General features: G+C 46.2%; 1 protein-coding gene across 1 annotated transcript in view; it reads left to right on the top strand.

Moving 5' to 3' along the window:
- The window catches only part of apc (APC regulator of WNT signaling pathway), a 62,374-nt gene that overhangs the window by 231 nt on the left and 34,336 nt on the right, over positions 1–27,807 (top strand). The window contains exon 2 of the mRNA XM_063211666.1: positions 13,587–13,739. Coding sequence (XP_063067736.1) covers positions 13,605–13,739 — 135 coding nt within the window. The 5' untranslated portion in view covers positions 13,587–13,604. The remainder of the gene's footprint in view (positions 1–13,586; positions 13,740–27,807) is intronic.

Here is a 27,807-nt window from a genome sequence, read left to right as displayed (position 1 = left end):
CCTAATGTTACAGTATTTAGCGATCTAGCAGGCTACTCCAAGGGTAGTCTCGTAGCAAGCTAACCCAGATGTATGCTATGTCTTGTTTACTGAAAATCTGGCTTGACATTTGTGTCCCAAACCGAAAATGAGCACTTTGGGTATAATTACATGCCCCGTGAAACTATTTTAAGGAGAGTGCAGTGGCACTGAGCAGGCGCTAATTTATCTAGCAATGCGAATAATTTAGCACATCAAGCAGCAGCTATGGGGGGACGCGAGATAGTCCGAGGCAAGCCACTTTGGCCAGGTTCCCGTGATTTTTGGTTAGGGGAACATGAACAGTAACGCTAGCAGGGCTAGCTAACTAGCCAAGCCAAGGAAGCCAGCCAGTGTTGTCACTGAAAATGAGTGAACGCAGTGCCATGCTCCCTTTCTTACCCCAAACAATGGGGTCGATAGTTGGGGGGAATAATAGCCCTGTTATAAGTTCAGGGCTCAATTGATATTGTTCTCAACGGGCCATCTTCAGTTCAGCAGTAGCAGTAGAATCTTGGCTATACAATGTTGCGCCTGCTAGATTACTTGTAGTAACAATGTAGCAATCCACAATTTTGTTTCTTCGTCAAGGTATGTAGCAGTACTCTTTTGCATCTCTATTGACCCCAAGATAACTTGTTTATCGTAAACAATCTCTTGACCACCCCCCTTCTATGTCACTGAATATCGTTCATGGAATATGGCAATCGTCCTATGTTGAAATACTTGATAATAGTACTTTAACCTAAACGTTACATGACAATTATACTTGTGCAATAGTTAGGGTAGACTGTAGGTCAACGGCACATTGTGTTTTCGGCGTGCCTTGAATGCAAAATAGAATGCATCAGCTTCACGCAGGAGCCTCAGACGCAGTCTTGCATTGTTGCATCCCTTTGGGAAGCCACTGCAGTCCTTTTTTGTATAGCGCAAGGAAAGCAGCCCGTTTGGCCTTGTTAGTGTTGAACTGCAGCAGCGTTTGTCTAATACTGCCCTGACAACAACACGCCTGTTTTGGAAGAACCATACGGGACCATACGACTCAACGTTATAGCATAAATATTTCTTATCAAACTTTCCAGCGTATATCTTGTCGTTTTACTTTTACTTACCTGGGTAAAGTCTTCATGAAATTGATGCTTTGGAACTAGAGACTCACTGAATCTTCAATTTAGTAGACTATAATAAGAATGATGCACAAACGCACGCTGCACTATTTATATTAGAGACATTGTGTCTTTTTATGGGTGGATAGAGATAGAAGCTTTTAAGGTTTTGAACCTGTCAAAGGTGGTGTGTGTTGTGATACGATGATCATCCAGACACCTGTGAGGGCACATAAGGTGCTCAGCGTGTTCACCTGCTTAATCTCCCAGTCTATCTCATTTGGAGAGGTCAACACTGCCCCATGCACTGTACAGACGCAATGATAAGCCCCTGACTTGTCCTGCTATTGACATGCTGAATGGCAGGGCAGGTTCACATGCAGGTAATGTGTGTGAGAGAGTGAGTGAGTGAGTGAGTGAGTGAGTGAGTGAGTGAGTGGGAGAAAGAAAGAAAGAAAGAAAGAAAGAAAGAATGTATGAGGGGGTTATTCTAGTATTCTTCTCCATCATCTCTTGGAATGGTGGCAGGGTTGAATTCATGGTCCTCACAAAGAATAAGGGGGAAAACACGAAGGCACAAGCATGCACAAGTAGGTCATGTAAAAGGCATGCTCTACTGGAGGGGAGACCACATATACGTTTGTGGAATGAGCAGACCAGTGTGCTGTATGCAAGCAATTGCTATTGGGAGCAGATGGTGTGGTTGTTTTGGCTGGTGATACCAGATATGATGTGGGCTATACCTGATTGGAGGTATGTGCCACTTAAAAAAAACTGTCTTTAGATGTTTTCATGAATGGGCAGTCTGCGATTAAATGTTCCTTTGGTATTAGATCAGCTGTCATTGTTGGCATGTTTTCACCTTCTGTGGCCTTTGCTGTGTGTGTGTGTGTGTGTGTGTGTCTGCCAGCCTGCCTGACTGACTTGACTCGAGTGAAAATGTAGCCAGTCTAAATGTTTTTTTAATAGAACACAAGGTCATCTGACCTTCACCTTTCAGCTACTGCTATATGTTTGAGCTTTTTAAAATTCAGGTCTAGGATATTGGCAGATGCATGTTTTGTTGTTTTGTTGAATGTGTAGACATGAACTTGTTGCCATCATCCACTCAAGCAACACCCACTCTTGCAATATAAGCCTCTACAATATTGCCAAGTTAGCCCTCCTGGATCCCCTTTTTTTTAAACTTTTCAAGGGCGCTTTTATCGACAGTGTTGTTGTACTACATTAACAACTTGCAGTTGGTCTTGTTGGAATTTTTCCTGTTGGCAAACCTACTGGGGTGCTAACTTGTTAGCAACAACACTTTCCAGAATGGGAAATTAATTCGTTTTTTTTGTCATGCTAGCTAATAAAGTTTGTGCTCCAAATGAATTTGTGCTGTGTGCATTAATATGACATCAAAACCAAGGCCAACCTTTTTAATAGCTTAAGGATTAAAGCAATGGGATAGTACTGGTAATTATTGTTGATGATTAATATTGATGTACTCCTATAATGCTGAAAATCTCTTTTAAAACATCTGTTGACATTCTTACTCTGGTTTATGTACGGCTGAGGCACCGTGGGAAAGCATTTCTGTATTCATCTGTAGGTTGAATAGATTTGTTTAGTGTAAGTTATGTTGCCATAATGATATATTGTGTAGCGTTTGTGCCCTCTGTAGTCAAAAATCAAATGCACCTCCCCAAAAGAATAGCATTGAAGTTCTATGTTTTCACGTATTAAGTGGTTCATGTGCGTCAATCCGTGGATTTTTGTGACTAAATTGTATTTAATGGGTTTTATTAATGGATCTTGACCTCCTATACCGCTTGTGTTTTCTTGGGCTTAGCTGTTTCCAAAACTTTCCCACCACCACCGAGGCCAGTCAGTGTGAGAAAAGAGGCTCAAAGAAACAACCACCAAAACCGGCCAACAAGACTCTCTGCCAATAATCAACCCCCCACCACCACCACCAGCAGCACCAAAAAAAACCCAGAATTTGCATTTAAAAACAACATTCAGAATCAGTGTTTCGACATCCCGGATACTGGCTGTCCATTCAGAGAGGGAGAGGGGGAGAGAGGGAGAGTGAACACATTTCCCATCTTTGGGAATCACCCGCGGTAGGAGTGTGCATGATTTTGGTCCAAATGTAGCCCTGATACAAAAGCTCTTTCAAATAAACGCTGTTTTAGCCTTAAGTGAGTTGGGAAAATTCTTTGGGTCTCATAATGAGTCTCTGGGAGATGTGGGGATTCCTTAGCTCTCTCTTTTCAATACGAAAGAATAGCACATACATGATCAGTGTTTGCCGCAGATTTGTCTTTAGTCAAGGTGCTGGGAGGTTGGCAGGTATCAGAGATGGGTCACTGTCATCATTGGAAATGCTGTGTTGTGCAATTTCATATGAAATATGATATGGATTTTTTTTTAAAGTTAAAATATATACAGGGGTTTGACAAAATAATAGAAACACCTGTCATTTTGCATCCACAGCCATTTTGCATTCTGTCATTTTGTATCCACAGTTAGTCCTGTTGGATGTGGTTTATCCTTCTTCGTGGTATGCAGACATTACCTTACAGTGGATACAGTGGCTCTTGATACATCACAAAGACTTGCTGTCTCGGTCAGAGATGCAACAGTTACATACGCACCAAGAATTTCTCCTTTTTGGACTCTGATATGTCACCCATAATGATGTGTGCATTGCAAGATTTTGAGCAAAACTGTGCTCTTACCCTGCTAAATGAATCTTCACACTCCACCTTATTGGTACAATGTGCCAATAATGAAGATTAGCCAACAGGCTGGTCCACTTGAGCCATGAAACTTCACACTCTAAAATGACGGGTGTTTCCATTATTTTGTCTAACCCCTGTCTAACCCCTACATTCATTGGTTGAACCATTGTAGAAATTGCATTCACAACACATTTAAAAAAAAAAAAAACTTTTCAGGGGACCTAGTTAAAGTGGTAAGTTAGGTGTGTTGTCTAGGTGGTCGCCAGTAACAGCAAAGTTCCGGGGGAAACCCTGATGCTGTATGTTCATAATTCATTGATAAGAGGATCCATCTGTCTTGAGTGGTATTCAGTGTGCTAGAGTGGTCGGCACACTGGGTATGAGCTACAAAAAAATATAAACATTGTTTCATTATACAAACGGCAACGTTTCGATCCACCAGTGGGATCTTCCTCAGGCAATACCTTCCTCAATTGCCTGAGGAAGATCCCACTGGTGGATCGAAACGCTGTTTGTATAATAAAATAAAGTTTATAATTTTTTGGAATCACTTTATTTTTTTGCGGACCACTCTAGTACACTGTCTACCGCACTGTCTACCGCTTTTGTCTGGCACTTGAGTGGTAATTCCCAGCCACAACACAGATGGTGATAGCCTAGTGTTGTGATAACTTCGGTTTGGAGGGACATTTGTTTTGCATACACTCCTGTATCACCAGGGAATTTATATGCAAGTAGAGAGATGCATTTAATCATTCCCATTCAGGTTGGATTATTCACTATTTATGAATGATGCAGTTGTTTGTGTTCCACTTAGGAAGGAGACTTGGGTCATTGTCTGAAAGAAGTCAAACAATACCAATTCTGCTGAAATATTGGTCTTGGCTCAAAAGCTCTATGTGGACTCTCTTTGTGTCCATTTTCTGCCGACTCATATTGGCTGCCTGCTGATGCTTTCGTCTGCGTCACTGTATTGTTCTTCAGGAGTGTAGCTATCCGATTGATGAATGTGCTGTGCAGGTACGTGCCTTTCTGCATGACCTTACTGCAGTGGGCCGGTCGACAACACCGGCGCCAGCCACCAACCACATGAAAGCTTTGAAGTGAACATTTGGTACAGTGTCAGAGGTGTACAATAGAAAGGCTTGTGTCTAGACTCTGCTTAACCGCAGAAATACACCAGCGGCGATCTGAGCGAGGCGAGCGACGGAAGTAATTGACTTTGTATTGAGTCGCGCGACAAAAGCGATTCTGGAGACTAGAGCGATTTGCGACGAGCGCGACGGTTTGAAGTTGAAATCTTTTCAACTTTCTATGACGCGGTTCGGCGACAAGCCGCGACAGCCAATGACTGTATAGAGGTCAGTGACCACAGCCAATGGGAATGCTTGAATGCTTTGCCTTCTGCCTGTACGGACATACTCTAGTCTCCTCAATCGCTCGTATCGCTTGCTGCTGCACTCTGTCGCTTGAATCGCATCGCGCCTGGTCTATTCGCGCGGTTATAGATAGATAGATTGATGGATAGTTTATTTGTCCTTTCGTAAAATTGTTCTGTGCCATTTTCAGTGCATCTGATACAATTACAAAGACATTACAATAAACAAGAACACAATAGACAACCCCCCCTCCCTCTATAGGACAAGACAGGTTGACAAAAAACCCCAACTTAAACACAGTAAAGTGCAGTTATTCAGTACCAGAGTGCATTGTGCCGTATCAAATCAAAGTTCACCTCTCTATCAAATTCTAACAGATGGATTTGGTGTCAGATCCCTTCTTTTCCTGCAGACCACACCACATAGCATTGTGCGGTGCTACGGGCAAAAATATTGAGGCAGTGCAATTGCTATACATGTACTCCCGTTGACGTGTATGTGCTGTTGATCAATTTGTTGTTGTGCTTGTTTTTTATTGTGTGGTGCTGCACCACAGAATGGTCTATGCTGCCGTGCAAAACAAGAACGCAGTAACTCAAAATGGTCGAAAAAATGTTTATATCGGAAATGGGCTTTAAACTACCTAATTTGTCTTGTGTCAAAAAATGGTGGTCCAACACCGTCCCGTTCTAGAGAAAAATCATTTTGAAAGTGCAAAAATGACCCAAAAAAAGTTGCTGCGGTGTTGTTGAGTTACTGCTGCACTTTCCAATGGGAATTGGTTTGGGAGTAGACAGTAAAACTATCCAAGAACTCAGTAAGTTAACTCCTGTAGTAACTCCATTTTGTGGCAGTAATACCAGCCAAGAATGCAGTAACTCTGTTTTTTGTGGCAAAGTCACATAAATGTTGTTTTTTCGGGTAGGGGCTGTGTGATTTCTATCCTAAAAAAGCATTACCAGGAAGTGTCACCACCACTTTACCATAGGAAACTTTGAAGCCTTTTTTCTCAGTTTGCAGTTTTCAGAGTTACTGCGTTCTTGTTTTGTAAGTTACATGCATGGGAAGCACTGGGTTATGGAGCTTTGATGTATTTGTGTTTATGTAGTGTTGACTGTCCCTGATCAGTAGAAGTGAAAAGGGGTGTGTGTGTGTGTGTGTGCGTGTGTGTGTGTGTGTGCGTGTGCGTGTGCGTGTGCGTGTGCGTGTGCGTGTGCGTGTGCGTGTGCGTGTGCGTGTGTGTGTGTGTGTGTGATGTTGATATGACATTTCAAGCAAGTTTACTTGTGGTTGGCCTAGTTTGAGTGGTCTGTACATCAGCTGATTATTTCGCCATACATGCGGCACAACTAAAGCACTGTGCTGCATACATACACACTCCCTATTGTCTGGCGTCTCTCTACTCATCATGAGGTGTGTTCCATAAAATGTGACCGACTGTGTTATCAGAGAAGGAGAGAAAAAGGATCTTTCATAAGAGAAACTGCTTTTCTTCTTTGTTTTTCCTTTGGCGTTTGAGGTGTCGTGTGAAGATTAACAGGGTCTGTGGTTGTTAAGCGGGTGGGCTGGTCATCCTTGCTCCCTTAAAAAAAAAAAAAAAATCTTTATGGGTAAGGTCATTATTTTTAACCCTTTCAGACATGTGCTGTGAGGTCTCTTGTTTAAAATTTGAAGATAATATTTATTTTGGTTGTTCAGAGGCTGGGCTGGTCATCCCAGTTCCCATTTAGAAAAAAAAAACGTTATGGGCAAGCCAAGGTCATTATTTTTAACCCTTTGAGACGTGTGCGGAGTGCTCTCGTTAAAGTTCGAATATAATAATATTCTGGCATTGACTTGATCTTTGAGCTTCTGCTCGGTTGGTGGTCTGACCTCCCCGTATCCTGACCTGCTGCCTCATCCCATCCACCAGCCCCCTCTCTCCTTCACTCCCTCCTTCCTTTCTTTCACCCCCCCCCACACTCCATTCCTCCATAATGCAGGCTGTAGGAGGGGCTGGGTAGGGACGGGGATGTGATGTTGAATGGGGGGGTTGGGGTTGCCCATCACTTGTGCTTGCCTCCCAGTGGTTCATTGTTCCGCAGGCCACCTTAACAACACAACACAACCCCTCCCACCTCAACTAATTTGTCCCAACAGAACTATAAAATGGCACTGGGATGTGAAGCTATGCGAAGAAACCCCAGGAATATTTATGGCTATAGACATTTTATTACGTTACCGACATACTAGCCGAAAAGGTAAAAAAAAATAATGAATGCAAAGTATTTATGAATAATTAATACGGATGATAAAATTCGAAGTGGGATTCATTTCTTCACTACAGCACCTTCCCCCTAGATAACCACTCCCTCCCCTTTTTCTCACTAACAAATTCCCTATGGTAACCTCTGGCAGTGGGTTAGCCTAGTAGGGGGTGATGGGGGAGGAGGTGTGTGTCTGTGTCTGTGTCTGTGTGTGTGTGTGTGGGGCTCTGTACTCCTTTTTTCTTTCTTTTTACATTGGGAGTGTTCATCTTCCAGAAGTAAAATAATATGAGAATAAATAAAGAATATAAATTGATCACCAAATAAAATAGTGGGGTCCTACGACTCAGCTAGTCTCCCATCACATATCCCAGGCACCCCTTCAGGGGGTGATGGGGGAGGAGGTGTGTGTGTGTGTGTGTTGGGGGGGTGTCTGTGATTGATAAGTACTCTTTTTTTTTCTTTTTACCTTTTGGAGTGTTCCTCCCCCAGAAATAAAATAAGAATAAAGAATAGAAATTGATCAACATCACATATCCCAGGCACCCCTTCAGCCTCCCCTTCCCTTGTGCGGCCCCCGTAGAGCTGTAATGAGCTGGAGGGGTGCAGAGGGGTGGGGGGGGGAGCAGCTGGGTACCGGTTTGGAAGCAGGCCAGCCAGCGTCAGCCACTGCACCACCGGCCCGCCGTCCTCGCCCTCCGATTGGCTGCTGGCTGCTGGTCATGTGACCGGGCAGGCAGGGATGTGCTGTTGCGACTGACACGGTCGAGGGGGAGATGGGGATGGAGGCTGTCACTGGTACCGTCATGGGGTAGGCTGTGTGATTTTTCTTCTTCTTCTCTGCCTTTTTCCCTGTGTGTCTGTAAGAGTAAAAAAAAAGCAAGTGAGCCAAGGCAAGATTTTCTCTCTGTGCTTTTGTATCTTGGGTGTGGATTAGGAGGAGGCTGGTCTGGGTGCCGGAGGAGGAATAATGGTGCGTCTGTGTGAAAAGGAGAGGCGCTGCGGATAAGCTCTTTGTTTTGATGGCCGGGCTGGTTGAGAGGATAGCGGAGCAGAGAGAGAGAGTGATGAGGAAGAGCTTGTGAACGGCGAGCGGTGTTAAAGAAGGGGGATGTGTTCCGATTGCACTGCTGCCTTCTCCTCTTTCTCTCCCCCCTTTCCATCATTTGTGAGGCGCTTGTCAAGGCTGCACAAAAAAGGGGCGGCATTGTTGTTGCCGTGCAGAAAGCAAGCAGTTGCGAAGGGAGAGACGCCTTGGTGGTGAAAAGACGTTGGTGTGTGTGTGGGGGTAGAAGCAAAGCGTTTGTCAGTCAGGCAGGCAGACCGACCGGCAGGCAGGGAGGCAACCGCTTTCTGATTAAATGTCCTTCGATTAAGATGGAGGTTAGCAAGCAAGAGGGAGAGAGGGGCTGGTCCTTCGAGCTGGACGTCGGCCGGTCTTTTTTTTTAATGCCCGGTGATGCTCAGACAAAAGCAGAGGTGTGTCATGGCTGCCACGGTGACCGAGTGAGCGTTGCCGAGGGTAACCGTGCGTGTCTGTGTTTGTGTGTGTGTGTGTGTGTGGGATAGACGTGTTCTTTATGTCAAGCCAGTGGGCAAGATCATAAGAGGAGCTGACTGTCAAATGATGGAATGGATGGGGTGCCGGGAAGGGAGATTTGGGGAGGGGGGGGGTTTGTAATGAAGATGCAGCTTTTACTGTGCCATTGTGGGGCGTTTGGGAAGGTCAGTGGTGCTACCCAGAAGCAGCTGACTGCGGGGCTTTTGGGGGGCTTGGGGTGAGGTGTAAAAAACTGGGTGAGGTGCAAGCCATACACACTCACTCACTCTGACTCAACACATACCCATACTCGGAAACAGACACTCATACGCTTTAACTGATGGGCTACACGATATTGCTGCACCAGTAAGTGAAAGTCATGACACACACCCATAGCACACCCCTTTTTTCCTGGTAGCACGGCAAAGATGGTGGTTCTGATTTTTGTTTCTTTTTAGGTGAGGCAAGATGGATGAGAGAGGCTGTCAAGCAGATTTTGAGCAAATAGGGGTGTGAAAGACTCGCAGGCATTGTGTTGTGTTGTGAAGGTGATGCAGGGTTTTGGAAGAATGAGAGCGAATGTGAAGGAAAGAATGGAATAAAGAAATACATTTAAAGCAAGAGAGGTGTTTCCAATTCTGGGAGCTCTAATGCAATATTCATAAGACAGCCCTGGCCCCCCTCCTCTCCTCTCCTCCACTTCTGCCTGTCTCCTCTCTGCCAGCCTGTCTTTCAATACCCTTCTTATTCCAACCCCCCCCCCCCCCCCGAACCTCCCAAACCCTAGTTTTGTGCCCATAGGCTAAATGTGGAGTATTTTAATTGAAGGCAGTAGGCAAGCGCCATTGCTTATCGCGCCTTCTGTTTATCTTGAAGCCGCTTAATGTGTGTCACATTGTCTATGATATGGTTATGATACAGCGTGCGCAAGCAGCACACAGCAAGGCTGATGAATTCTGTGTGTGTGTGTTTGTATGTTTGTGTGTTTGTGCACACGTATGTGTGTTTTGAGTGTAAATGAGATAGGGTTAATGTGTGACTATGGGGAAATGTAACGATTTTCCAGAGATAGAATTGGGTGGCCGTGTCCATCGTGATTCTAAGAACCCGACCATAATCGAATCACAGGCACACTGACATAATTGATAATGTGATTGTGACAAAAATGTGGAAGGGGTTGGGGGGGCGGGGGGAATTGATGCAATTGTTTATCATTACGTCGAACGAAAAAAAAAATCCTGCCATGTCTGTTGCCTCCACATGGCAAAGTTAATAACATTACTCACAACTAAATTTAGCACAGGGGGCTTGCACAGCCACACTCGCACAAAAATGTGTGTAGAGTGTATAGTCTGTGTGTGTAGTTTGTAGTGTGTGTGTGTGTGTGTGTCCACTGCTGTTAGCTCCTGTTCTGTATGGCGTCAGTCAGTGGCACTGTTCCTGTAACAATACCCTAGATTTTATGCTGCACACTGTGTCCCCTAGGCTTCCACCGAAACAACATGGTCGGTTGGAGTGCAGTATTGCACTGTGGTGCAGACCGCAACAGAGGACCCGAATTTAGGGATGGCAGTGGAAATGACGGTCCCCTTAGTGAGCCATGGGTGTAAAATGGTGGACATTACATGTAGGTAGAAGAGATACAGAGACTGCTACAGAGGGAGGCAAACACAGACAGAGAGGGGGGAAGAAGAGAGAGAGAGAGAGAGAGAGAGGGAGGGAGGTGGTGGTGGAAGAGGGGATAGAGGAAAGGTCTTCTTTGCAGTTTAATCAGATTTCCACCATTCCTTTCCAGATCGTTCCAGCTCTCCTCTCCTCTTCCTTCCTCTCGCTCTTTCTTTCTCCTACACCAGACATCCGTACTACGAGGCCTGGCGCCCCTGGTCGCATGTATAGCCCTATAGGACTTTATTTAAATCGTTGTGCAGAATGGCTGCCACTGACCAGCCCCAGGCTCCATAGTCCCCTAATGATGACCCAGATGAGCAGGGGGGGTGGATTGGGGGTTATTGATCGGGGTCGGTCACGCTGTCCAAATGATCTGTGCTAAATCGAGGGGGTCTGTTTATAACCAAGCTCTCAGGGCCCGTCAGCCGGTCGCCTCTGTCGTTAGCTTGGGTCCATGCCTATCCTGATGAATTAGAGGCTAACAAACTGTGTAAACTAGATGAATAGGTTGTGTTAAGCCCCCCTACCTAGCCCCTTCCTAGCTAGCCAAGCAGACCGCTTCAATACTATCCTTCATGTTAGGTTCTAGTACACAAGCGTCCTCCCAGGAGAAAGACTAGCATAGGTTTTTTTTATGGACATTGATTATTTTTTGCCGAAAAGGTGGGGGATGATTTAAGCTCCCTCCTCAGAATGGTGGGGGAACTTGCAAGTCAATATCTGTGGGTGTTGGTTCTCGGAGAGGGAGAGGGAAAGGGAGAGGGAGAGAGAGAATATGAAGTGGCCTCTGGTCTGAAGATGTCATTGGCGATTTCTCGACAACAGGGTGAGAGTTCTCTGCCACCCCCCCACCATCTCCCCACGCCTGCCTCTTGCCACTGCCTTGCTTCCCTTGCTGCGCGTCCCTTCCCTTTTAACGAGTCTAAAAATAAACTCTGCTGCCTCCGTCCTTACCCGTGAGGACCCATCCACTATGCAGCGTGCCGTGCTCCTCTCCTCCTCTCCGCCTCTGGGCCGTCACCTCGAGTTCTCCTCACAACTCGGGTCCCGGGCCGGGCCATCCTCTGGATCCACGTGCGACGATTTGTTCGGTGAACTTGAAGGAGAGAAAGAAAAGTGGGAGATGGAAAAGAAAGAGAGAGACAGAAAGAAAGAGGAAAAAAATAGAAAGATTTGTGATTGAAAAAAATGAAGAAGGAAGAAAGGGAAGAGGGGGTGGGAAAAGAAAGAAAGAAAGAAAGAGAGTTGATGCAAAGAAAAGAAATGACAGACAACAACTCACACTTACTTTCTTTATTCTCTCTCTGAGGTCTAGAGCCACGTGAGGAGCTCTCTGGGCCCTGCAGTGTGTTTGTGTGTGACAAGGTCCTATCCTGGGTATTTAACGGTCTGTGGCCCTAATGAAATACGAGACTCCACGACGGACACACACACACACACACACACACACACACACACACACACACACACACACACACACACACACACACACACACACACACACACACACACACACACACACACACTACTCCACTCCACTCCTGGAGGCCTCAGAGCCACTGAACATGGCAGAAAGAAAAGCCACTTTCACTGTTGAAACAGAGCGCGGAATGGCTGCTGGCTGTGGGGAGGTAGAAAGAGGGAGGGAGAGAGAGGAAGAGAAAGGGAGAAAGAGAAAGAGAGAGAGAGCCATTAGAGGAGGACATCTTCAGCACTGTTGGTTCAGTCAGCTTGTTTTCTGCTCTGTGACATTTATGCTACAAGCAGGGTTGCATTTAGATTGTTGGATGGGAATGAGGGAAGTAGACAGCGGAGATGAAACGGCACAACAAAGTTTCTTTCAACCAACACACAAAAAATACGAAAGGTAGTCTGTAAATGTGCTGCGACATGAATTATGTATCGCCCACCGTTAATTATTTAGAGGCTCCTAGCAATTTGAAATACTTGTGTTGAGTGAATGACTCCATAGGCCAAAGTAGTTTGGTGTGTATGTGTGCACACTCCTGTATGTGTGTTTACGTGTGTGCTTTGGTGTATTTTTGCGAGTGTGTGTGTGTAATGTGAAGGCAGAGGCCCTTCTGTCGTGTCATGCCATGGCTGTCCCAGGAGAGCCAGGGAAGATTTAAAGTGTGCGTGTTGTCCACCCATCGTGTGGTGCCGGTGGCGGTGGCCCACTTCATGCGACAAGTCATTTGACTCCGAGCAGCCTCTCACACCAAGCTTTCCGGCTGTCAGCAGTTAGACCTATAAGAAGAGGCGATCGGTTTGCTTACTTACTCACTTTGAAACGTCTAAATTTGTCCCAACGTCTAAATCCGGTAGCCGCAACGTTGTGAAATGTTTATTATGAATCCCAAGTCCTAGTGGCTACGTGCTACTGTGTGAACTCCCGTGGAGTGAATGTAGTAGGCAATTTAGTGTCATGTTGTGTACGCATATTCGCCGAAATTTCTAGTTGTAAAGTACTAGCTATTAGGTGATTATTTTTCTTAAATTAAGATTGACTAGAAGTTTTTTTTAAACCTGAAAAATAAGCTTGGTTAGATAACATTTTTGCAGTGGTACAGTTGTGTTTTGCATAGTTCTCTCAGTCAAAGACAGACCGTGCTGTTATTCCAATTTTGTCTGCAGGAAATGTCTCATTGTGCTTGTAGCTAATCTTAGTATCCTTATCATGTCCCAACAGTGGGCTTTATCTACGTATCGCCAATGTTTGTTTGTCCCCTCTGCTTCAGGTCAAGAGGTAGTGGAAGATGCCCTGCTTCTTACAATCAGCTGGAGAGGGAGGGAGGGAGAGAAGGAGAGGATGGGATTGAGAGAAAGAAAGAGAGAGAAAGAGGGAAAGAAAGAAGGAAAGAATGAGAAATGATTTGAAATGTTTTCCCCCTCTGTTTCAGGTCAAGAGGTAGTGGAAGATGGCTGCTGCGTCTTACGATCAGCTGCTGAAGCAAGTGGAGGCCCTGAAGATGGAGAACTCCAACCTACGCCAGGAACTCGAGGACAACTCCAACCACCTCACCAAACTAGAGACCGAGGCATCTAATATGAAAGTGAGTACTACTCCAGTCACCACACTAAACTAGAAACGGAGACTTCTAATATGAAAGTGAAATCTCCTACCACTGCACCAAACAAGAGGTCTAGGTGCCCAATATACTCCAACTACTCCACTAAGCTACAGACCCCAAGGCATCTGATATGATGCCCAAACCATGTCACCAACTACAGACCAAGGCATCTAACATGAAGGGGAGTACTTCTACCATCTCATCCAGCTAGAGACAAGGGTATCTAATATGAAGTACTCTTACCATCTCACTCTGCAAGAGACCAGGGCATCTTATATGATTTTTTTTTTACCATCCCTTTGGAATGCTGTAATTTCATTCGTAGAGAGGGCCTGGAACTGGAGTCCTGGTAGACGTTTGGTCTTGTTGCCAGACAACTGGCTTATCAGCGAAGGGGACAGTAGTCATTTTTCAGTGTTGGATAAAATAGGACACGTTTCAAATTTCAACAGGGTTCACCTCCTCCATGCGTTTCTCAATTTGGTTCTTCCAGGCCCTCTGTATGCATGAAATTAGTATGAGGACATGATAAAATCTAGGCTAATCTTAAATGAAAGTGAGTTGGAAATGACGGTAGAAACATGTGAAGTGATTCAGTCGAAAACATGCCTGTCATCGTTTCACGACAGCATCAACCAAGCAGAAAAATAAAAGGAGTTGGAAGTGTGAAGGCGGGGAGCTCTGCATGTTGGAATCTGATGAATTTTGTGAGAGTCCATGATGGTGACATCATGTTGAAATCTTCCACATGCAGCAGGAAGCCATGTTATTGTTGGCATTTAACTCCAAGTTAACCTACAGAAAGAAAGCGGTAAACCTGCTAATAGATTGCCAGTAGGCATCATTTAGCTGAGAAAATATATATTCTGGGCTCTTCTATTGGTGGATGTTGGGAAGTGAGCTTCATGTGAAAGTGGGCAGGGGTGGTGTTGGGTTGGATAGCGAAATAGTTTGAATAGTTTGACTGTTTGTGTGGTTGGTTATACCCATGTTCAGCCATGCTTTGTTGTCATATAAGGGTCAAAGACGTGACTTCTAAATGTACTGTCAGATTGCATGTTCCTCAGTTAAAAAGTGCTAATTTCATAATAATTCATCATACATGTAGTACATGTTACCTCCATGGAACCGAAATATTTTTTTCATAAATAATTAGTTGGCATACATTTTGTAAACAGATTCTGAATATTCATAAAAATCGTTGTAGGTTATAATATTGGCACATGGTCAGTGGTAATGTGTTAAATTGTCACTGGTCTTTGGCTGTTATTTCTTTGATCCCTGTACATTTTTCCGGATCCTTACTGAAGCATGTGTGTGCACTGTGCATAGCTTAGTGTAGATGTTTGTAGTGAATGGCATTTTGTCAGTGGTTCACGTCTAAATTAGGAGAGGAGCTCTGATGCAAGGAGGCGATTATTGGGGAAGGGGAAACAGTAGTAGCCCCCTGGAGACTGAAATTCTCTCTCTCTCTCTCTCTCTCTCTCTCTCTCTCTCTCTCTCTCTCTCTCTCTCTCTCTCTCTCTCTCTCTCTCTCTCTCTCTCTCTCTCTCTCTCTCCTGTGATGTTTAAATAACTCCTGCCTGCCTCACCAGATACTCACTGCCTCCACCCTAGCATGTCACGCAAGCAAAATGACACACACGCACTCGCACACACACACACGCACACACACTAAAGTATGGCTCCAGGCAGCCTCATTCTAACACCAGCCGCTCTCATTCAGATATGCTCCTCTCTACCCCTCCTCTCTTTCCCTCTGCTCCCATCCCCCATTTCGCTGGCCTTACCCTGTCTCTCCATCTCTGTCCATTTTCTCTCCTCCATGTCCTTCTCTTCCATTCTTTTCCTTTTTCTCTCTACCCTACCCTCTACGCTACCTCCTCTCTGAAACGCTGCTTTTGTCTGCCAATCTTTTCCTGTCTGCATTTTGTGTTTGTTTTTGTGCTCTTTGCCATTGTGACAATAACCCTTGTTCTGCATGCTTAGACACCCCCCTCCCCTCCCCACACACACACACACAGACATGTACACACACAACTTTGTGCTTTTGCTTTTGGGTTCAGGAGGTGGAACTGGATGCTTAACACTGTGATTGACTTTTTAACGGAAAGGTGTGCGTGTGTGTGCATGTTTTGCATATTTGCTTGTTTATTTATGCAGTCTTTGGGGCTTGGGACTTAAAACACAGTCCGTCTGGGGCACAGAGACACATTGGGTTCAGTTCAGGGTGTGTGCGTCTGATTTTATTTATTTTATATTTTATAAATCCCATGATTCTCTTGCGTTAGACAGTGCTGTCATCACAGATGAAAGAAAGGGTGTCAGGCCAGCCCTGAGAGATTTTGGAAGAGGAATACATTAAGAGAGGGGTGAAAAGGTATTTTTGGGGGGTAGGGGGTGGAAGAGAAGGGGGGGGGGGGTGTAGGGGAGGTGGTGTTCAGCGGCTGTGGTGGTGGTGGTGGTGGTGGCCCAGCACAGTCCCTTGTTCTCTCGCTGTCAGCATCAGAGTGACATTTTTCCCAGACTCCCTCAAGAGAAGTCAAAAGATTTTTTTTTTATCCCCCCCGCCTCCATCTCTCTCTTTTTTTGCTTGCAATTGAGTTTTTTCTGTTACATTTGCCGTGTTGTGTCGAGATGGATGTGATGTGGGAGTTGGTGTTGCTAGGGGCTAGGCTTTGAAGCGGAAGCACACCCAGCACACTCGTAGCTGCTCGCCTGGCAACCAATCACAGTGCTGAGATGGCAGTCGGGATGTGGAAGAGAAACCTCTTTCCTCTTCCCAAAATGGCATCTACATGATGTTAGGCTAAAGGACCGGAATTACATGCGTTATCAGTGGGTGACTGATCAAAGTAGTCAAATGGGCCATGATAAAAAAGGAGGTCTTTTTTAACCCTAAAAAATGATTATGGATGTGTACAACAAAAGCTTTTACTGCAGGGTCCTCCTTGGGTCAATAGTTCTGTTTTTTGTGCTTTTAATAAGGCGAGCATTGCTGGTGAAACAATAGCTTGTCTCTATCAGATAATTATTAGGCTATGTGGCTGTACTGTTCCCTTTGAAGATGCAAAGCTCAGCATCACTTGCCCCTCCCCTCCACTCCACCATGTCCCCAGACAGCACTGTAGTATGCCGCTTGGGGCTTGCTAGGCTTAGCTTTGGTGTCTGTCTGGCTGGCTGGCTGGTGCTTCTTGTTCTTGTCTGCTTTGCTTCAAGAAACCTAAAATGACCGTGTAGTCTGACTCTGCAGCACCACGCAGCAGCCAGACAGCCTGCAGAGCCGCACCCCCCACTTCCCCCACCCCATGTTCACGCCTCACGCCCCCAACTCTTACCCACCTCAACCCCCATCCCCATCCCCTCCATCTCCTCTTCATGCATTATTAAGAGCCGATTTTACACTCTCGCCTTGCGAGTCACCCAGGAGCCGCTCCGTTGAGGATGCCATTCGTCAGTCTGCTCTGCAGGCTGCCGCACTTTTGCCCAGTAATGTATGGAGAGTGAGAGAGAGAGAGAGAAGGAGAGAAGGAGAGAGAGAGGGATAGAGGGGAGAAAGGAGGGAGGGGGAGAGAGACAGATGCATAAGGATGGGGGAGAGCAGGTCATGATGAGGGGGACACAGGGAGATAGAGAGACACACAGGCAGATTGAGAGAGACAGAAGGACAGACACAGACAGACAGCCCAATGCTTTAGCATTGGGAGGAGCAGGCCATGAGGAAAGCAAATGGAGGGCGTCTGCTCAGAGCGGGTGGAGCCGAGCAAAGCAAAGAGGAAACATGTGATGACATAAGAGGAGAACACGAGCAGAAATCAGTGCGGTGTAGCTTAATGGACTGTTTACATAGGGCTCGAACATGTACTCAGCTGAGAGATCCCTAAGCTCTTTACGTAGACTGTCTGTGCATGACTGATGCATGCACATACACGCACAGATGGTGGAGGAGGGCTGTCCATGCAAAAACTGCAGCCACCATGTTAGGATAGAAACACTGCAGAGTGCAGCGTCCTGCTGAAGGACACTTTGACCTAGTCCTCCGGTCTGGAATCGGACCGACATCCGGCTGATTTCTAGACAACTCGATAACTCTTCCTCCTCATTTTTTACTCTTTAACCCATTCATTGTGGGAGCGACATCTGTGCAGCAGAACCTTAAAGACTGTCCGCAGCATCTATGCCTGCACATTTACCTGTCACAGTGTTGACGATTCTGTTCGAAAAAAAAATGGACCTGTTAGGTCTAAATGGGTTAAATTAAGGTGCACAGATCTATAACATCTATAAACCCTCAGAACAAGTGAACTGGTTTCCGAAATGTTGGCGATTATATTTGATGCTTCATGGGATTAAAAAAGGGGGTTTTGATGTGGAAAGATTAAGATTTGGAGGGACGTGCCCATTTAGTGAGCATGAAGGTAAGTGAGGGAATCCAAAGTTGCGGGCTGATGTACTTACTGTTGTACAACAAACATGAATTGTAAGAGAATTGTAACTGATGGAGGAGATGCAAAGGCTGAGGGGCTGAGAGAAGGTGTGAGGGTGTTATGTTGGTGACGGACTAGGATTAGTGCAGGAGGCCAGGAGCACTGTAGCATGAACGTGAGAAACTACTCGGGTGCTTCAGTGGAGGCCCGTTTCGCACACCAAGAACTCACCTAGCGACATTATTGAAATCACTTTATGAGTGATTTCTATGAACTTTCAATAACGCCACCAGGCCGTCAGTTTTTGCAAGCGTTTACAGTATACTGTATGGCATTCTGTCCTGTTGCCTGTTCAAGTTATGTCAAGAATGTTGTTATTGAAATGCTGTTCTTAAGCATGGATGCCCATATCCTTGCAGTTGTAGCTGACTTGCACTCCTCTGTTAAATACGGTGCATGTGACTTAAGCATTACACTGGAACGGCAGTGGGGTTTTTGTGGGCTGTTTTGGTCTGGTATGGTCTCGCCTGGACTTAGCTGGTAGCGGGTGTTCCCTAAAGCACCCAATCATTCCTCTTCCGGGGGCATCTTTAAAGAGTTTTTGTCGGCCAGAGACCCTGATCGCTTGACCCTGGCCGCTGCTCAGACATTGACTCCAGCCCCAGCCTCATCTCCCAGGAGCTCCAGTGCACCTCCTGCCTGCTAATGTGCCCAGCCGAGGGGGCCTTTGAGGGGCACCAGAGGCCTGGCGGAGAGATGGATGGAGGGAGGGAGGGAGGGAGGGGGTACCCATGGAGCTCCAAAACTGGGAATTGGTTTTTTTTTGTCCATTGGATCTACAGTATGTTTGGGTGTTTGGTCAGTGTTCGTGTCATTTATTCTAAAGCGTGTACGGCAGATTACAACGCGGTTGATCAAAGAATGGCAGAGAGTTGCATTGTGCTGAATGGTTTTGCCCATCATTTGGAGACCGACCCGGTGAATTTTGAAGCAGTGAAAATCAAATGGCACAATAATCGAATGAACAACAGGCCATTGGTCAAATCATGTAGTTTTTTGTCTGTGTTTATCTTGTAGTCATTGAAAATGTTGCATTACATGCGAAATGTTGACTGGGTTACCGTATAGGTTTAATGCATCATGTACTGTATTGAACCAAACTCAGTAACTTGTATAGGGAATGAGTGAACATTCAGGCCATGGTCTAAGCTCTTTATGGCTGTGCTGTATTGAGGAGCTACCCTTAGGCGTTTCCGCTTCCTTGAAAACCAGGCATTCATTTCTATACTCTTTATCCTCCGCAAGATTTTATCTCGAAGCACACAGAGACTGAGCAAGCAAGCAAGTGTGCGTGTGTATGTGGGCGCGAGTGAGGCATGACCCAGCTCTGCCAGCAAATGATAGGTTTTGTGCTCCATGCTGTTGCATTGTTTGGCATGTGTGCCACATGATGTCCCCCTCTCTCTTTCTCTCTGTGCACACCCTCCTCTCTCTCTGTGTATAGAGTGGCCAGTATAGCTTGAGGCCCTCTCTCATCATATGTGGGCCAATCCCAATAAGTGACCCAGATGATGTTAATACCAGTGGTCAGCTCAGTGCTGCACCATCGTGCCTCGCTAGCTATCGCCAGACTAATATCACAACTGTGATACATAATCTGGGAACCGTTTATTCATTTTGTTGTTGGGGAGATCCATTTGGAATGCTATCTTAACATGTGATGGAAAGCTGGTTTTGTTTCTGGTGTCGACATGAGGGATCTGTTAACAAAATACAATCTTCCGTTTGTCTAATAATATGTCTTGTTTTGCCTCCTCGTTCTGTAGTTAGGATCCCAAACTCAAAACGATTTCAGCCAGGCTTTCCATGCTGTCCTTTAGATCGGAAGTATTGTGCGAGGCAGCATGGGATTTCCCAGTCTACCATCGTCTCCTCTCTCCGTTTTTACATCTCTCTATATCACGCCTTTACGGCTGTGACTCACGAGACTCTGGCAGGCAATGATGATGGTGCTGGGCTGGCAGGCAAGCCCTGGCTTGCAGCTTGGTAAGGTTGTGTGGTGGTGGTGCACAGTGTTGCCAGATGAGGCTGATGATTTCCAGCCCAAAAAATGCTCAAAACCCGCCTAGAAGCACAAAATCCCGCCCAATTCTATTGATTTCTATGGCAAAAATTGGGCGGGTTTTTTCTGCTAAATGCCATTTTTACCCGCACACGGCCATCCTAAGCAGCCCAATTGGGCGGGAAACAGCCCAATCTGGCAACACTGGTGGTGCGTGATGGGGGTGAATGGTGGGTGGGATCTGCCTGGTAACAAATCAAGACAGCATGCATGATGGCATGGCATGCTGTTGCAGCAGCACTACTGACTGTCGTGTCCGCCTCACTGAGCTGATTCACATTTTTACACATTTATTAGCTCTCTTTTACAGCCTCTCTATACATAGGTTAGGTTTTAAAGCTTTGATGGATGGAGATGTTTAAAATGCGCAAGCAAGCTAGCAACTGTTATCACTTTTTAAAAATGATGACTGGTAGTTCAATGCGTGTTCAGCTGAATTGTGATTTTTAGCACGATGGTGTACCTGGCATGGAAGCCACCATTTTGCAGACCGTTTTTCTCCTCTCCTCTCCTCTCCTCTCCTCTCCTCTCCTCTCCTCTCCTCTCCTCTCCTCTCCTCTCCTCTCCTCTCCTCTCTCTTTCCACCTCTCATCTTCGTCTTTCCACCTCTCCCTTTCTCTCCCTTTTTATCCCTGTCCACCTCTCCTCTCTGTCCCCTTCCCCTCGCCTTTCATTTTCTCTATATATATCCCTCTCCTCTGCTCATCTCCCCTCTCCTCTGCTCATCCCCCTCTCCTCTCCTCTGCTCTCTTCCCCTCTGCTCTCCTCTCCTCTCCTTTCCTCTACTCTCCTCTCATCTCCTCTCCTCTCCTCTCTTCCCCTCTCCACTGCTCTGCTCTCCTCTCCTCTCCTTTCCTCTCCTCTCCTCTCCTCTCCTCTCCTCTCCTCTCCTCTCCTCTCCTCTCCTCTCCTCTCCTCTCCTCTCCTCTCCTCTCCTCTCCATCACTGGGGTCGCAGTTACTAGGCATCGCTACTGCCCTCTGGTGGTTGCGAATCCTAGCTGCCAATTGGTTGGAGTCGTTTCTGGTGACATCAGTGCATTTTTTTCTTTCTGCAAGGGCCAGATCTGTGTCTGCTCAGCTGAATTACATTGTTAATTCCCCCCCCCTTTGACTGGACTGGACTGGACAGTGTCAGTGCATCATTTGGACAAATTAACTACTTTCTTGGCTGTGAAATGTGGATCTTCTTGTCATAATGATGTGCAATGTGGTTGGAGCTCCAGAGGCTCTTCAGGACGCCCCCCCTCCTTGCACGATTGCAACCCCCTGGGAATGGCGGTGTGCATTTTTAGACGCTTCCTTCCTCCCTTTGTGCCTGATGGTGATGATGATGATGATGATGGCCGTGGCTGACTTCCATCCTGCACTGCCATTTCCTGAACGCTTCAACCACATAAACACACCCACCTACCCTCCCTCTCCCTCCCTTCTTATGTCTCTCTCGCTCGCTCGCTCTCTCTCTCTCGCTCTCTCTTTCTCTCTCTCTCTCTCTCTCTCTCTCTCTCTCTCTCTCTCTCCATGTCCTCACAAACAGCTGCAGGCAGGATGTCAACACAAACATGTCCCTGTGTGGTGTGGGGGCATCCCCCTCTCTTCCCATTTAATTGCAGGTTTTCGCATCAGAACAGAAGGGGGTCACACAGCTGAAAAGTCCACTGGCAATGCAATCGCACAAGTCCTCCTTTCTTTAATGCTCAACACCCTTGTCGTTTTTAATGTCCATAATAAGTGGCCGGAAAACAATTTTGCCAGACTGAACATGGCACTGAAACATGAAGGTCAAAACCGTCATGTTTCTTGCTTTTGGTGGACTGCTAAAAAAAGGAAAGTGGATGATCGGATGCCCACCAAATTAGCCATGAATTTTAGTCACGACTAAAAGGTGACTAAATGCTCCGTTAGTTTTAGTATCAAAAGATGTGGAAACAACCTTTTATGTTTGTTTTAATCTCCGCTGCGTTCCTTCTTTGTGATTTACTAAATTGCTACCTGGCAAGGACCTGGTGATTGCAGATGTGCAGTGTTTTGCAGTCTCTTATCCAAACACCAGCCCCCCATCCCATGTGATTTTGATGGCTCTGTGAGTGAAAATGCCATCCAGATGCTACAGGCAATGGATGCCTGGCCAGACTAATTGGCTGATGCAGTGAACACGCACACACACACACACACACACTCTACACACACACACACACACACACACACACACACACACACACACACACACACACACACACACACACACACACACACACACACACACACACACACACACACACACACACACACACACACTCTACACACACACACACACACTCTACACACACACTCTACACACACACTCTACACACACACACACACACACACACACACACACACACACACACACACACACACACACACACAGACACACACACACACACTCACACACAGCAGGCTAACATGAGTCCCCGGGGTGTGATGAGGCTAGAGGGAGCCATGTTGCCTTCTGGGTTGGCTATAACCCACACCGTCTCTTCCTCTGCATCCATGTGTCTAGGGCAAGAGGGACATATTGTATAGCCACCGCCCATCTGCTGTATTTGTTTTTTCTTCTATGGGGGAAACAAGCAAAGCTATTGATGCTACTATTCCACAAGTAATCGGCCTGATTACCAATGTCATCTCCAAGCACTTAATGCTTGGAAAATAACCTCTGCAGTGTTGACATTCAGCATGGCTTGAGCTGATTTTGGTAGTCGTTATCATCATCTGAAGGAGAGCACAGCGCTTGGGAGGTTGACCTCAGAACTGAGTGGAAGTCACTGGTTTCTTGATCACTATTGACTGTGACAGAAATGGAAAAGAAATACATTAGGCCAATTGAACAGAACAGAAATGAAATGAAGAAAGAGTATCCAAGGCTCTCTTTGAAAAAGTTGAAATTGCTGTAATATAATGGCTAAATCATATTCGATGCATTAAGTTATTCAATATTAAATAATATTAGGGCAGCTGTTTTGAGAAATAAGTAGTTTGGGAGCATTTCCACCATACATAAGAGTGCGTCAGGAGTGGTCTTGTGGGGTTTTCGATCTCTCGCTGTGCTGCTCTTAATGCTCTCCCATGGCGCTGTGCTGCCTTGTTTTTCTCCTTGTTGTGTACCACATGTGTGTCATGTGATGGGCTTTTTCCCCCTTCATCACACTGCAAGGACATTCTACACTCTACAGCACCTTTAAATAGTACAGAAGCAGGGCACATCAGGGACATACACACTTGATCTTACACACTCAAACACACACACACACACACACACGAACACACACACACACGAACACACACACACGAACACACACACACACGAACACACACACACACGAACACACACACACACACGAACACACACACACACGAACACACACACACACGAACACACACACACACACGAACACACACACACACACGAACACACACACACACACACGAACACACACACACACACGCACACGCACACACACAAGCACACTCACACACAAACACACTCACACACACACACAAACACACTCACACACACTTGCGCTCTCACACACATTCACATTCACACTTACACAGTAGCGCTCACATACAGTCACATACACACAAACTTGCTCTTCGTCTGTCTCGCACGCACACGCACACGCACACGCACACACGCACACACACGCACACGCACACGCACACGCACACACGCACACACACGCACACGCACAACCAGGGGCCACAGGGGAGTCCTCTACAGTGAGAGGTCAGAAGAAATGCGCTGTGGATGGGCATGAGAGTCCTGTAGAGATCCCCACATTTTTTTTACAGCATCGATTTGCAGCATGGGCTGGATTACATGGAGCCCGTCTCGCTCGCTCTCTCCCTCTCTCTAGCTCGCCCCCTCCTCTAGTCTCTAGCGCTCTCTCCCTCTCTCTCTCTCTCTCTCTCTCTCTCTCTCGCTCTCTCTCTAGCTCTCTCTCTAGCTCTCTCTCTAGCTCTCTCTCTAGCTCTCTCTCTCTCTCGCTCTGTCTCTCTCTCTCTCTCGCTCTGTCTCTCTCTCGCGCTCTGTCTCTAGTTCTCTCTCTCTCTCTCTCTCTCTAGTGCTGTCTCTCTCTTTAGTGCTGCTCTCTCTTTCTCTCTCTAGTGCGTTCTCTCTCTCTCTCTCTCTCTCTCTCTCTCTAGTGCTCTCGCTCTGTCTCTAGTGCTCTCGCTCTCTGTCTCTCTCTCTCATTCGCATGTGTGTCATTTTGATGCTATAGGTCAGAATGTATATGCTTGGATGTTTAAGAGGATTTTCGTTAATCTTCCAGGGCTTTAAGTTATGTAGGTAAGTAGTCAACATACATGCAGTACATTCAGGGCATTCTGCTGGTCAGGTTGGTGGTTGACTCAGGCCAAAGACATTGTATTTTACGTACATGATGTACTGTATGTGTGCATTTGTGTGTGAGGCAGAGAGCGATGGATGACCTAGACGATGGAGGGCACAGTGTACGGAGCCAGAGACCAAAGCGGTGGTGGGTGTAAGTGAGACTGAGTGAAAGTGGTGTGTGTGTGCGCGTGCGTGTGCGCGTGCGTGTGCGAGTGTGTGCTCACGTCAGGGTTTGACATTGGCAAATGCTGGTAAAACTTTGCTGTAGAGAGAGAGAGGGAGGGAGAGAGCTGGCTGAAACTGGACACTAGCTCGGCTCTGCGGAAGGTGGTGGTGGTGGTGGGAGAGAGGGGGACGGATCAGTGGTGCTGCCCAGCCGGGTGCAACCTGAGCAGGCCCGGCTCCCAGCGATAAGAGCCTCCCATCGATCCACACCACCAGGCCCGGGAGACACTCCAGAGTCACTTACGAGATACATTCGTCTACATTTGAGCTATGATGGATCTGTCTGCATTTGAGCTATGATGCATCTGCGCTGCTGACTGTTTGAGTCACTGCACTGCGTCTTGTCTTGTGTTGTCTTGTCTTGTCTTTTATGACGAATGCAGTGGCTTACACATAATAAGCTCATTTAGATAATGGCTTCTCTGATGACTTATCAATGATGCATCTGTAAGTGGCCTAATTTAGGATTATCTCCCAACTCCTTTCATGGGCGTTAAAGAGTTGATCTCATGACCAAATCAGTCTATGCTATTGCTCATCTTAACACATTGAGTACCGACGACGTAATAATGCGTTTTTCACGCCCATGCGTTCTATACCAAAACGTAAAAATACGTTTTTGCATTTAAATATCATATTTTGAATCTACACCCTTCAATGGACAATATATGTGATTTTGGTAGCTCTGTGATGGACATAAATGACAACATTTGCAGTCAAAAGTTGTTTGATTGTTATGATGTTTGAGTGTTATGATTTGGATATTTTAATTTAACTTACCAAGATGTCTGGATGCCAACCCATGTCGCCTACCGTAGACTATCTGTAATGGGCTCCTATGATCGCGCTGCCTGCATTGATTTCCCTAGTACGGTCACTGTAGCATGTGTTGTCTCTGACTTCACGCAGACTTCACAGAGACCATTATATCGTGCCTGGAGTATCTTGAACTTTCTGGACTTGCTAGACCTTTACCGGATCCTTGGATCCAAATGGCACCCGAGATGTGCTTGGAGTAATGCGCTCCGATTTGGACGTTTGATCGCCAAAAAGATAAGTTTCTGTGTCTTCCTGTATGTGAGAAGCCAGGGGAGGTAGATGGACACTCCCAACTGAGATCGCTCCCGGACGTGTAGTCCACTAGCTCCGTTATATGGCGGTGGGATCGATAGTCTGGCTAGTGGGAGCGAGCCGACCGGGGAGCGTCCTGCGTTGGGAGCGACAATCAGGGAATCGAAGCCAGAAGCTAGCATGGCTACATATCATATGGATCGGATGGGCTAGGCTACATCTAAGCATCATATCATTTGGATTTGTTGTCATTAATGTTGGGCTATTATTTTGGGAGTCATCGGGAGCTATTTTAGCAAATGTCTCACCCTCTGCATGTGTGCAAAGAGTTTGTGTTCTGTCCACGTGAAAAACGGGGACTTCAAAGGGCATCGATTGCCGGTGTGGTAGTGTGACAGAGCTGGAGGTGTGCTGCCGTATTCGTGAATCGTGCTATGTTGTTGTTTCCCTAGTACGATCGGTAGCGTGTATTGTGTCTGACTTCACGAAATAGGTAAACACAGAGACCAATTGTATATCGTGCCAGGAGTATCTTGAACTTTCTGGGCTTGCTACCTTTACCAGATCCTTGGATCAAAATGGCACCCGAATTGTAATTGGAGTAATGCGCTCCGATTTGGAAGTTTGATCGCCAACCAGATAAGTTTATTTGATTATTCACCCCCATGTTGAACTGTCTTCCTGTATGTGAAAAGCCAGAAGCTAGCATAGATGGCTACATATGGATCGGATGGGCTACATCTAAGCATCATATCATTGGGATTTGTTGTCAATGTTGGGCTATTATTTCGGGAGTCATCGGGAACTATTTTAGCAAATGTCCGACCTTCTGCATGTGTGCAAAGACTTTGTGTTCAGTCTGTGTGAAAAACATGGATTTCGAAGGGCTTTGATTGCCTGTGTCGTAGTGGTATAGAGCAGGAGGTGTGTCTTGACGAGCAGGAAGATGCGTGTCAGAGCTAACCTTGCACCAAATTGTGATTAAAACCAACTCGTCCCCTTTCAAACTCGTCACATTCTGAAGAAGCGCACCCTTCACAAAAACCTCAATATCTCCGATTGTAGCTGAATTCCATGGATACCCGCTTCGGTTTAGCGTGGGTTTACTCGGCAATAAAAGCTCGTAGAGACACACCGTTTTCACCTACTAAGAGGGCAGCGTCTCCACTTTCAAACGAGTCATAACATATTTCAGTGGCCCTATCACATAATACGCTGTGAGTCTACAAAAAACGTCAAAAAAGGGCTTAGAACACTGGTATTCTACGACATAATTCCGTGAGCACCGCCGGTATTCAATGTGTTAAGATAATACTGTCAAAACAGTTAGTCGATGATGCACGTTCTCTGATCTAGCACAGTATTCCTGTGGACACAAGAGTACAACAAGCCAGTCTCTTGAGACCACAACAACAACCAAAAAAACAAGCTCATTGAGACTTAAAAACAACCAAGGTACTAGACGAGATAAAACGGTCCACTGGTGAGATTGGCTATTGGATCCATTGGTCCATTCATTCATGTGATGATGCCTGGAGGGGAGATGTTGTGTTTCTGATGATGATGATGATGATGGTGATGAAAATGCAGCTTCTACTCTGCAGCTGTGGCCATCAGCTGTGGCTGAGGAGAGGGCCTGAAGGGATGAAGGGACGGGGGTGGTGGTGTGTGGGGGGGAGATGGATGGGTCATCACATGTCTTCCACCCCAACCCCCTCCATCTCATCTTCATTAAATGGGCTCCATTGTTCCTGGTCCTGGATAGTAAAGGGGATTGGGATGGAGATGGGGAGGGAGCATGGACCGTGGACAAGTGTGGAGAACGAGT

The sequence above is a fragment of the Engraulis encrasicolus genome, chromosome 12 (assembly GCF_034702125.1).
Source record: "Engraulis encrasicolus isolate BLACKSEA-1 chromosome 12, IST_EnEncr_1.0, whole genome shotgun sequence".
NCBI lineage: Eukaryota > Metazoa > Chordata > Actinopteri > Clupeiformes > Engraulidae > Engraulis > Engraulis encrasicolus.
This window is presented reverse-complemented; position numbering and strand designations above follow the sequence as displayed.